General features: G+C 39.7%; 1 protein-coding gene across 1 annotated transcript in view; it reads left to right on the forward strand.

Annotated features, from left to right (window-relative positions):
- LOC133619609 (ankyrin repeat domain-containing protein SOWAHB-like) overlaps positions 1 to 13,321 on the forward strand; it is a 28,092-nt gene that overhangs the window by 1,067 nt on the left and 13,704 nt on the right. The window contains exons 1-2 of the mRNA XM_061980739.2: positions 1 to 151; positions 10,209 to 10,313. The exon at positions 1 to 151 is cut by the window's left edge and continues 1,067 nt beyond it. Coding sequence (XP_061836723.2) covers positions 1 to 151; positions 10,209 to 10,313 — 256 coding nt within the window. The remainder of the gene's footprint in view (positions 152 to 10,208; positions 10,314 to 13,321) is intronic.

Below are 13,321 nucleotides of genomic sequence, written 5' to 3' on the forward strand. Positions count from 1 at the left end.
CCTGGACAGGAGCGTGCGTGGATGTCGAGCAGCCACAACAGCATCTTCTCCCCTTCGTCTGATACTGTCCTCTCCTGCAGTGATTGGTCGCTCTCTGGTCCTAGAGGATCGGATTGGAACTGCAGCTCTGAGAAACAGGAGGTCGTAACAGGTAAAGTAGCACTTTGAATTAAGTGTGTCTCGATCGGACATTTGTCCAATATCAGCAAAAAAAATAGTATCAGATTATATCGGCTTGCCACTAAACCAGGGGTCTTCAACAGGGTGTCCGTGACCCTTAGGGGTAGGGCTGGGCGATATGGCCTTTTTTTAATATCTCGATATTTTTAGGCCATATCGCGATACACGATATATATCTCGATATTTTGCCTTAGCCTTGAATGAACACTTGATGCATATAATCACAGCAGTATGATGATTCTATGTGTCTACATTAAAACATTCTTGTTCATACTGCATTAATATATGCTCATTTTAAAGGCCTACTGAAATGTGATTTTCTTATTTAAACGGGGCTAGCAGGTCCATTCTATGTGTCATACTTGATCATTTCACGATATTGCCATATTTTTGCTGAAAGAATTTAGTAGAGAACATCGACGATAAAGTTTGCAACTTTTGGTCGCTGATAAAAAAGCTTTGCCCCTACCGGAAGTAGCAGACGATATGCGCGTGACGTCACAGGTTGTGGAGCTCCTCACATCCGCACATTGTTTACAATCATGGCCACCAGCAGCGAGAGCGATTCGGACCGAGAAAGCGACGATTTCCCCATTAATTTGAGCCAGGATGAAAGATTTGTGGATGAGGAAAGTGAGAGTGAAGGACTAGAGGGCAGTGGGAGCGATTCAGATAGGGAAGATGCTGTGAGAGGCGGGTGGGACCTGATATTCAGCTGGGAATGACTAAAACAGTAAATAAACACAAGACATATATATATATACTCTATTAACCACAACACAACCAGGCTTATATTTAATATGCCACAAATTAATCCCGCATAACAAACACACCCCCCCCTCCCGTCCATATAACCCGCCAATACAACTCAAACACCTGCACAACACACTCAATCCCACAGCCCAAAGTACCGTTCACCTCCCCAAAGTTCATATAGCACATCCATCCATCCATTTTCTACCGCTTATTCCCTTTGGGGTCGCGGGGGGCGCTGGAGCCTATCTCAGCTACAATCGGGCGGAAGGCGGGGTACACCCTGGACAAGTCTCCACCTCATCGCAGGGCCAACACAGATAGACAGACAACATTCACACTCACATCCACACACTAGGGCCAATTTAGTGTATATTTCCCCAAAGTCTCCAAAGTTATGTACGTGACATGCACATAGTGGCACGCACGTACGGGCAAGCGATCAAATGTTTGGAAGCCGCAGCTGCATGCGTACTCACGGTACCGCGTCTGCGCATCCAACTCAAAGTCCTCTTGGTAAGAGTCTCTATTGTCCCAGTTCTCCACAGGCCAATGGTAAAGCTTGACTGTCATCTTTCAGGAATATAAATAATGAAACACCGGCTGTGTTATCCGGCACAACAGTCAGGGGGTGCATTCTACGGCGGGGGTGCGTTATCCGGCACAACACCTGCCGCAATACACCGCTTCCCACCTACAGCTTTCTTCTTTGCTGTCTCCATTGTTCATTGAACAAATTGCAAAAGATTCACCAACACAGATGTCCAGAATACTGTGGAATTTTGCGATGAAAACAGACGACTTAATAGCTGGCCACCATGCTGTCCCAAAATGTCCTCTACAATCCGTGACGTCACGCGCAGGCGTCATCATACCGAGACGTTTTCAGCAGGATATTTCGCGCGAAATTTAAAATTGCACTTTAGTAAGCCGTATTGGCATGTGTTGCAATGTTAAGATTTCATCATTGATATATAAACTATCAGACTGCGTGGTCGGTAGTAGTGGGTTTCAGTAGGCCTTTAAACTTTCATGCAGAGAGGGAAATCACAATTAAGTAAATTTACCAAAACTGTATTTATTAAACAGTTATTAAGCAGTGGCACAAACATTTATGTCATTTCCAAAACAGAAAGTGCAAGATTGTCAGATACATTTTAAAACAAGCTATTAGTGCACTTTTGTGCATGGTGTCACAAAGAGGACTTATCAAAACAACACTAAATTAAAGTGCACTTTTTGTACAGAACGCCACTACAATAGTTTAAAACATGATGTCACACAAGATATTTCAATACTTGTCACATAAAAATGAGCTGCATATCAAATAGTATATGTCCTACGGTGTTGATGTGGAAATAGTTGCTTCGGCATTTAGTTGGTGTGGCACCGAACGGAGATGTTGACATGTAAAGACATATTCCCGCTTGAAGCCAAACCACCGTCAGACAATGGACCCCGTGCTGTTTTTCTTGGGAATTAATTATTCCTTCATTTGTTACCAGATTCGCACCTTCTTTCTCTCGTATTACCACTCAAATCACACCGTTAGCTGTTAGCATCACAGCTAACGTTACCATGTCGCTACCTGTCTGCTCCGCCGGAGCATGCGGCGTTGCTCATGTGACAGTATGTGACGTATGTAAGAAGGTGCGCTTGTTTTAAATCTCTGTGAGAAGGAGAGACAGAAAAGAGTGAGATACGCATGCAGTTTAATGCCCCGCAACTAAAAGCAACTGTGTGAGAACATATACTCGAATATCACGATATAGTCATTTTCTATATCGCACAGAGACAAACCCGCGATATATCGAGTATATCGATATATCGCCTAGCCCTACTTAGGGGTCCGCAGAAGTGCTACAGTTCTTGGTTGGTTAGACTTTTTTTAACATGCATTTTATTTCCATCCATCTTCCGCTTATCCGAGGCCGGGTCGCGGGGGCAGCAGCCTAAGCAGGGAAGCCCAGACTTCCCTCTCCCCAGCCACTTCGTCCAGCTCCTCCCTGGGGAGCCCGAGGCGTTCCCAGGGGAGCCCGAGGCGTTCCCAGGCCAGCCGGAAGACATAGTTTTCCCAGCGTGTCCTGGGTCTTCCCCGTGGCCTCCTACCGGTCGGACATGCCCTAAACACCTCCCTCGGGAGGCGTTCGGGTGGCATCCTGATCAGATGCCCGAACCACCTCATCTGGCGCCTCTCGGTGTGGAGGAGCAGCGGCTTTACTTTGAGCTCCTCCCGGATGACAGAGCTTCTCACCCTATCTCTAAGGGAGAACCGGCGGAGGAAACTCATTTCGGCCGCTTGTACCCGTGATCTTGTCCTTTTGGTCGTAACCCAAAGCTCGTGACCATAGGTGAAGATGGGAGCATAGATAGACCAGTAAATTGAGAGCTTTGCCTTCCGGCTCAGCTCCTTCTTCACCACAACGGATCGATACAGCGTCCGCATAACTGAAGATGCCGCACCGATCCGCCTGTCGATCTCACAATCCACTCTTACCCCACTCGTGAACAAGACTCTGAGGTACTTGAACTCCTCCACTTTCCCGCAACAATTTTTTCATAAAAATTAAATGTCTTTGAATACACACCGTAGTGTAATTAATGAATCAATGTACTTTGCAGGTTCTAAATAGAACATGAACACATCATTTTGATAATTATATTCATGTTGGCATGTAAGAGAGCTGGTGATTGGCACTCTAGTTGCCTACCTAGTGCCTAAGTGTCAAAGTCAAGGCCCGATGCCAGATCCGGCCCGCGAATGAATTATCTATGGTCCCCCGGGATGATATTTGATTAGTATTAAAAAAAGGCCCGCAGGCCACAGCCGCCTGCTGCTGTTTTGCACGCACCAATACTCCGTCAGTGTTGGTGCTAGGAATTTTTAAAATGGGGTCCCAGGGACCCCATCAAGTCATAAAAATGGGGTTCCCCAGTATATTTTTGGGGTCCCACTTTTTTGTAACCGTTTTGAAAACAATGATAAATGTATGCATTATCCTGTTATATCTCACGTTCTATATTGTGTTTTGAAAAAAGGTTTACATAAACGTTACTTAATTCATAAAAAACATAATACAAAAGTAAACAACATTTTTATGCATATGTAAATTTATTCAGTTATAAACATTCATTTACTTTAGAGATGTCCGATAATGTTTTTTTTGCCGATATCCGTTATTCTGATATTGTCCAACTCTTAATTACCGATACCAATACCGATATATACAGTCGTGGAATTAACACATTATTATGACAAATTTTGTTGTGATTCCCCGCTGGATGCATTTAACAATGTAACAAGGTTTTCCAAAATATATCAACTCAAGTTATGAAAAAAAATGCCAACAGGGTACTGCCATATTTATTATTGAAGTCACAAAGTGCATTGTTTTTTTTAACATGCCTCAAAACAGCAGCTTGGAATTTGGGACATGCTGAGAGAGAGAGCATAAGGAGGTTGAGGTGGGCGGGGTTGGGAGGGGGGGAGTTAGTGCTTCAAGGGGTTCTGGGTATTTTTTCTGTTGTGTTTATGTTGTGTTACGGTGCGGATGTTCTCCTGAAATGTGTTTGTCATTCTTATTTGGTGTGGGTTCACAGTGTGGCGCATATTTGTATCAGTGTTAAAGTTGTTTATACGGCCACCCTCAGTGTGACCTGTATGGCTGTTGACCAAGTATGGGTTGTATTCACTTGTGTGTGTGTGAAAAGCCGTAGATATTATGTAATTGGGCCGGCACTCAAAGGAAGTGCCTTTAAGGTTTAGTGGCGCTCTATACTTATCTCTACGTCCGTGTACACAGCGGTGTTTTAAAAAGTCCAAAATTTTACTTTTTGAAACCGGTACCGATAATGTTGAAACCGATACCTATAATTTCCGATATTACATTTTAAAGCATTTATCGGCCGATAATATCAGCAGTCCGATATTATTGGACTGACCATTGTTCCGTTGGAGTAATTTCACTTGATCAAAACTTTTATAACATTCCACAATACAAAATAATAAAAGCATGTTTGATTTAGACCCATATTTATATCGAAAGTGAAAAAGTTGTATCAAGGCGATTTATCTATGTTAAGATCCAAGTATGTTTAGATTGTTAGTTTTCTTTTTACATTTTAATCCCCAAAATACTACTTTACACTTAAAATGCCCCAAAATGTGTCCTTTGCAGATTTGTGCTTGACTTAAACTCATTATGTCACTCAAGTGATTTACAAAATAGTGATGGGGATTAAAGTCAATAGTGCACTCTAGCTTCCTAGAGGGAGAGAGTGCGTAAAAACATTTTTTTTTTTTTGCTAGCATTCTGTCCTCACGGCCACATATTTGATCCCAGTGTCATGTGTTTTGGTGAAAACATAGACACACATGTCCTCGCTCAGAAAATGACAGTTTTATAGACGTTTTGTCCCATTTCGCTTCTGTTAGCCCATTGACTCCGCTGTTAAATGTCAGACCTCAAAACCCCAAAAACACAAAAATTCACGTTGTCTAACTGTCTTCAACTCGGCCATTTGTCCACTTATTGGAAATCTAAGAACATTGGAATGTCCCCAAAGCCTTGAGGCGCTCACGGTGTGTTCGAAAAGTCGATATCTCGAAGCGTTTGGACACAATCTGACTTCATTCGACATTAAGTTTTTCAACAAATCATACAAAAAATTCTGTGTCATTGTGTAATGGTCGCAACTGCATTTAATTACATGAAGTATTTTGCAGTCACGTGACAACCCCTCCCCTCAGGTGTCTGAGTCTGGTATTTGTACTGTGGCGTACTTTAAATTCTTCAACAGCTTCAGAACTATCCATAGATACAGTCGTGGTTAAAAGTTTACATACACTTGGAAAGAACATAATGTCATAGCTGTCTTGAGTTTCCAATAATTTCTACAACTCTTATTTTTTTGTGATAGAGTGATTGGAGCACATACTTGTTGGTCACAAAAAACGTTCATGAAGTTTGGTTCTTTTATGAATTTATTATGGGTTTACTGAAAATGTGACTAAATCTGCTGGGTCAAAAGTATACATACAGCAATGTTAATATTTGGTTGCATGTCTCTTGGCAACTTTCACTGCAATAGGGCGCTCTTGGTAGTCATTTACAAGCTTCTGGCAAGCTTCTGGTTGAATTTTTGACCACTCCTCTTGACAAAATTGGTGCAGTTCAACTAAATTTGTTGGTTTTCTGACATGGACTTGTTTCTTCAGCTTTGTCCACACGTTTAAGTCAGGATTTTGGGAAGGCCATTCTAAAACCTTAATTCTAGCCTGATTTAGCCATTCCTTTACCACTTTTGAGGTGTTTGGGGTCATTGTCCTGTTGGAACACCCAACTGCGCCCAAGACCAAACCTCCGGGCTGATGATTTTAGGTTGTCCTGAAGAATTTGGAGGTAATCTTCCTTTTTCATTGTCCCATTTACTCTCAGTAAAACACCAGTTCCATTGGCAGCAAAACAGGCCCAGAGCATAATACTACCACCACCATGCTGGACGGTAGGTTTGGTGTTCCTGGGACTAAAGGCCTCACCTTTTCTCCTCCAAACAGATTGCTGGGTATTGTGGCCAAACAGCTAAACATTTTTTCATCTGATCACAGAACGTTCCTCCAGAAGGTCCTATCTTTGTCCATGTGATGTCAGATGAAACAAAAATTGAGCTGTTTGGCCACAATACCCAGCAATATGTTTCCATGTCAGAAAACCAACAAATTTAGCTGACCTGCACCAATGTTGTCAAGAGGAGTGGTCAAAAATTCAACCAGAAGCTTGTGGATGGCTACCAAAAGCGCCTTATTGCAGTGAAACTTGCCAAGGTCTGTATGTATACTTTTGACCCAGCAGATTTGGTCACATTTTCAGTAGACCCATAATCAATTCATAAAAGAACCAAACTTAATGAATGTTTTTTGTGACCAACACGTATGTGCTCCAATCACTCTATCACAAAAAAAAATAAGAGTTGTAGAAATTATTGGAAGCTCAAGACCGCCATGACATTATGTTCTTTACAAGTGTATGTAAACTTTTGACCACGACTGTATAAAGGTTTTTTTTATATATGTGTAATGTTTTTTTGTTTTGTGCTCTTTTTGTTAAAAAATATATATTTTATTATGGTAAAAAACGAAATATGTATATTTTCCAAAAACGATTTGCCAAGTAGAATACTATAAATGAGGTCATTACAGTCTTTAATAAGTCAATAATTCATAACACTGATTTTGATGCCTTATTGTTTTTGGAACCCTTTTTTCCAAAAAATCATACTATCCCTCCTTAGTCAAAAAACAGAGATGCTCAAAAAAGTGTTACATTATTTTTGGACTATAAGGCGCACCTAAAACCTTTCATTTTCTCAGAAATCGACAGCGCGCCTAATGTGCGGACTCATTTTGGTTGTGCTTACTGACCACGCACAGGACACATTATTTTCCAAACAAATATTCCTTCTCCTCACAATGACAATAGTTCACTTACATTTAACAATTTCCCTGATATTTTGCGTTTAACAGCAGATTCTGTTTTATTGGCCAATTATGTGCCTCAGTCGGAGGTTGCGTGAACGTGTAAATCCATCCATCCATCCATCCATCTTCTTCCGCTTATCCGAGGTCGGGTCGCGGGGGCAGCAGCTTAAGCAGGGAAGCCCAGACTTCCCTCTCCCCAGCCACTTCGTCCAGCTCCTCCCGGGGGATCCCGAGGCGTTCCCAGGCCAGCCGGGAGAGATAGTCTTCCCAGCGTGTCCTGGGTCTTCCCCGTGGCCTCCTACCGGTCGGACGTGCCCGAAACACCTTCCTAGGGAGTGTAAATCATATCCTTACTTTTTTTCATTGAGTTTATCGATCATTGATTAGGCCTACTAGTGTTGTGACAAATAAAAATGGCAACTATTGTGACATTCCAAACTTTTAGATGACGTGCTCTGTTTTTCACTCATTCGCCCTCATCTGTTTTACCGTCTCAAGCTCCGGAAGACACCATAATCGAACTTAAAAGAAAAATAATTTGTCCAGCTCTAGTTTTAACTTATATTTTTGTCAGTAAACTCGCTATGGAAGCGTTAAAAATTACCGGTAAAACAAAGATGAAGGGGAGAAGACGCTGTTGAGAAAGCGGCTTGAAGATGGGCTGTAAAACAGTTAATGCAACATTTTTCCCCAAAAAATATTAAATGCCCTGAGATGACAACCTGGATGAATGAGAACCGTCATATATTAATTGCGCTTTACATTTTTCAACAGCTTCAGATATATATATTTAAAGTTTTTATATATTTGAAATGGTTTTTTTTATGTTTTAAAGACATGCCTCCTGGGGATAGGCTGATCGGTGACACTAAATTGGCCCTACAGAGTGTGTGAATGTGAGTGTGAATATTGTCTTGTCTCTCCGTGTTGGCCCTGCGATGAGGTGGCGACTAGTCCAGGGTGTACTCTGCCGTTCGCCCGACTAGTCCAGGGTGTACTCTGCCGTTCGCCCAACTAGTCCAGGGTGTACTCTGCCGTTCGCCCGAGTGCAGCTGGGATAGGCTCACAAAAATGAGCGCTTGTTTTTTTTTAAGTTAAACAATGTTGAAGACTCTATGCATTTGAAGTTACATAATCCAGGGGTCCCCAAACTTTTTGACCCGCGAGCCACATTGGGTTAAAAAAATTTGGCCAGGGGCCGGGCTATACATATACATATACATATACATATACATATATGATCCGTCTCATTGCAGCTTAGACAAACTGTCTTTTCCTTACACTGAACAAAAAAAAAGTCATATGTCCACTGATGTTTAAAAGCTCTATACTCTGAGTCTATTTTACATTTCCCAAACGATTTCGCCATTTTTTTTTTCCCCTCGTGCATTAATTAACTGAAAGAGCGCGCGCTCGCCCGGCGTGAGATTGATGATGTCACGTTATCGATGGGGAAAAGGCATTTTTAGGCAATATGATTTGACTGAGCGGCTGGGAGACCCCGAGAGTAACAAGCAGTAGAAAATGGATTGATGGATGGGCTGGAAAGGACAGATTAAAAAAATTATAATAAAAAAATTTTTTTTGTTGTTGTTGTTGTTGTTTTACTCTGGATTTTGGACGCTAGCCCGCGGGCCGTAGTTTGGAGACCCCTGACATAATCTGTCATCTAGTGGTTTAGAGTTGCCAATGCACATATACATGCTGACAATCGACACAAAATATCTTCAAAACCACATTACCTGTGTATTAACAACCCACTGCCATCTTTGTTTTTTGCATTTAAATCGTTTGTTGGCAGATTTTTCAATTTGATTGCACGACTATGCAAAAACACTGTTTATGAATAAATATGTCAACCAGTGGTTGAAAAATGTAATTACACCCAAAACTTTTTCTTGTGTTTAGAAGGGAGATGTTGGAATCCATTCAGTATTTATGGTGAAAATATTCTAACATGTCAGGATTTCATCCAGCCATCCATTTTCTACCGCTTATTCCCTTCGGGGTCGCGGGGAGCGCTGTAGCCTATCTCAGCTACAATCGGTCGGAAGGCGGGGTACACCCTGGACAAGTCGCCACCTGTCAGGATTTCAGTATACGGAAAAATGTGTTAAATTGGGAGTCAATGGTGACCAAAATGGGCAAAGGGGCTACGTTTGTTGTAAATGTTTATCTCCTATTTGGAATAACTTTGCAAAAAGTGGCATGATGCCATTATAAAGAAAAACTAGTCAAAAACTGTGGCTAAATTTCAGCCCTCTAACTTTTGATTTTTAACGGATCATTTAACGGTCCGTTTTTGCTCAAGACAGACTCAGGGGTTAAGCGTGGACTCAATCGAACAAGACATCAGTAATATAAAATATTTTGAATAAAATAATAAATTATATACAAATAATTTAAGCAAGAGTGATTAAAATGTCGTTAGTAATAAGTAGTAGTAAGTAAACTATAGTATTCTACCGATCTTGATACTTGCCCTTATGTGGGCTCTGTGCCGCGGATGTCGTTGTGGCTTGTGCAGCCCTTTGAGACACTTGTGATTTAAGGCTATATAAATAAACGATTGATTGATTGATCGATTGATTGATTGATACTTTTTCCTTGAGAATGTTCAAATTCTCCAAAGGGACACATTCATATTTTAAGGTTGCAGGCAACAAGCCAATCTAAACAATCAAAGTTTATTCATATTGCTCAGGTTTCTCGAAGTCCACTTTTAAAATAAAATCACCAAACTGCGAGATGTCTATCTCTAGTAAAGTCTTGTGTCTGATCTCTTTTGCATGATCAGGTGACCCGGTGAGAACCATCAAAAGAGAAGTCCCCCAGCGAGCCAATGAAACAACAAAACTTGGATCAATTGTGCATCATGCTGACAGCTGGCACCGCTCTACAGGTAAGGATGGCTATTGTTTACATATTACTCAATACTTGGGCCAAATCGCTACTTTTGAAAAGGTACCGGTGCTTAAATGGTGCCTGAACCGCTACTTAAATGGGTCATATTATGATTTTTTTTTTTTTGCTACATTTAAAACTTATTTTGACCTACATGTAATGGTGGTGCATTGGTCAAAATGTTGCATAAATTATGTTTTACAGACTATCGTCTACTTATTTACGTTCCAAAGTTGTAGTTTTTAGCGCTTACACATCAGTCTACTGACGAATAAGATATTCACCAATACGAAACGAAATTTAATAAAATGAAATGAACATTTACAATATCTACTAAGGTTTTTAGTTTAATTACTAGTGTACTATTGTCATTGTCATAATACCAAGTTTCTGTACACATACCATTCTCTAGCTGCGCTTTTGGTGGGTTTGGGTGAGCAAATCAAGTGCTCCTTTTCACTGCCTTGCTGTGAATCGCTTGTCGTAAACTTCCCCTGAGCTAATTGTAAATAAACATGGTGTCGATCGTGTGGGACTTCTTCACTGTTTCATAGGAGAAAAGGGGAGCCATTTTTTTGAGCGTTTTATATCAGGCATTGTTGCTTTGTTTGTATGGAACATTGCAACTTTACCTCGAGGCAAGCACTGAGTGTTTGACGTCACGTGCAACAAAGGTATGGAAATATGTTAGATTTTACATTAATTGATTGTCTCACTCTCCCACCCCCCACGAAAGTGACAAGCGGTAGAAAATGGATGGATGATAGCTGATAGTACATACGGAATTCCTGTTGTTGTTAATGATAATGATATTTGTATTATTGTTATTTTACTTAACCTTTTATTTAACCAGTAAAAATCCAATTTACAATAAAAACCTTTTCTTCCAGGGTGTCCTGTCTATCCTATAAAAGTACTGAATTCCATACCCATCCCTGGTTAAAGTAAAAATAAAATAAAAAGTCACAAAGTTTCAAATTCTTTGCGTTTGTGGCATGTAAGAATAGGGCTTGGCGATTATTGTAAACGAGATAATCACAATTATTTTGATTGATATTAATATCACGATTTATAACATCTATCCATCCATTTTCTACCGGGGTTGCAGTGGGCATGGAGCCTATCCCAGCTTCACTCGGGTTGCACCTTATCGCAGGGTCAACACAGAAATTATTTTTTGTATCACCAAAACTCAATTTTAAATATAATTTAAAAGAACAATCAAATATACATTTAGTAACAAATAAACATGTACAATTATAATCTTAATAACAATAGCAATATGAATAAACAATAGTTTTATTTTTCTGTAAAAAAAAAAAAAAAAAAAAGGTTTTGAATGCCGCTTTTTACCTCTTAAACGTATTTAAAAGTGTGTGCTCTTTGTGTCATACATAACATTTTATAAAATGTTTGTTGATTAATTGCAAAACTCATCTTTGGACAATTTTGACCAGTATTTTAATTCAACGCATAATCCTTTTGTAAATGTACTGTATCAGTAAGTGCTTTAAGTACTATATGCTTGTTTAAGGTACTTACGTATTTAAAACCTTTATATTGTTGGTATCATCAGACTGGATGTTGCTCACAGCATTATATTGAAGGCTGAGTGAAGTGTGCTGCTGTTCTGACATATACGAGATGACTTGTGCTTGTTTTAAAAAAAACAAAGAGAGAGAGCTTCTTAAGTTGCATCTGCTATCCTGTTTGTACTTACATCGACGATGTCATTCACAACACCAACAGATGAGATGTGTTGTGGGTGTATGGATTGTTCTTGCTAGCTTTAACTTGATTGTTTAGTCGCTCTTTCAAGTGGCGTTGTTTTAGTTCATTTAAGCGGTCCCGGACACATTATTCACAATAAAAGCATTTCAGTCACATTTATGTCAATTTTGATATTCTGCGTTTAACAGCAGTTTTATTTTTTATTGGCCAATTCTATGAATGAGTCTGTTAATGCGGAAATCGAATCGCCTTACTTTTTTTGTTGTTTGATGATTATTGTTAGGTATAGGAGTACTGTGTCAAAAAAGTACCAATCATTGTGATGCCAAACTTCTAGTAGACGTGCTCTTTTTTTTTCACTCATTCATTTAATCATCCATTTCACATGCATTTTAGTTATATATTTATGATCGTGAGGAGCCAAAATTGAAATCGAGATCAAAATTTGATCAATTATCCTGACCTCGGCAGGACGATAAAATAGTAATGTCGTAATGTTTAAAATATGAATTATAACCTGTTCTTCGAAAACACAACCTTTACTCTGGTATTTGGTTTTCACTGGTGGTACTTAACATCCTACTTTTCTTTGGATTAGGCTTTCTACGAACATTTTTCCCAAAAGTTGTTCCTGGTTTAGGTATTCAGTCTGTTATTGTATGTCCAAACGTTCCACATCATTGCACTAGTCAACAGCAAGACAACAATAGTGTTCAATAAAGATAATAATGGTAATTTATTCATATCATTTCATTCATCGTTCATTCTTTTCAGCATGTCAAACTTAATATTCACTAAAAAATGTGGTTGTGTCCATGATTTTGGGTCTCTGGAACAGATTCATTTGATATACTACTTACTTTATCATTTTTAATGGGAACAATTTCTTTGGTTTTCAGTCAGACAGCGCAAGACCAAGGGACCACTGTTTGAATTGAAAAAAAATACCATTGTAACAATATGAACAACAAAACAGATATTTGTGAAAATAAAACTTGGAAAGAACTAAAGATTTACATCTTATGATGTTAGTATCGATCCAATACTAATCACGCTGGTATTTGTCATTTTTGTATTTACCGTATTTTTCGGAGAATAAGTCGCAGCGGCCGAAAATGCATAATAAAGAAGGAAAAAAACATATATAAGTCGCACTGGAGTATAAGTCACATTTTTTGGGGAAATGTATTTGATAAAACCCAACACCAAGAATAGACATTTGAAAGGCAATTTAAAATAAATAAAGAATAGTGAACAACAGGCTGAATAAGTGTA

The sequence above is a fragment of the Nerophis lumbriciformis genome, linkage group LG20 (genome assembly GCF_033978685.3).
Source record: "Nerophis lumbriciformis linkage group LG20, RoL_Nlum_v2.1, whole genome shotgun sequence".
NCBI classification, from domain to species: domain Eukaryota; kingdom Metazoa; phylum Chordata; class Actinopteri; order Syngnathiformes; family Syngnathidae; genus Nerophis; species Nerophis lumbriciformis.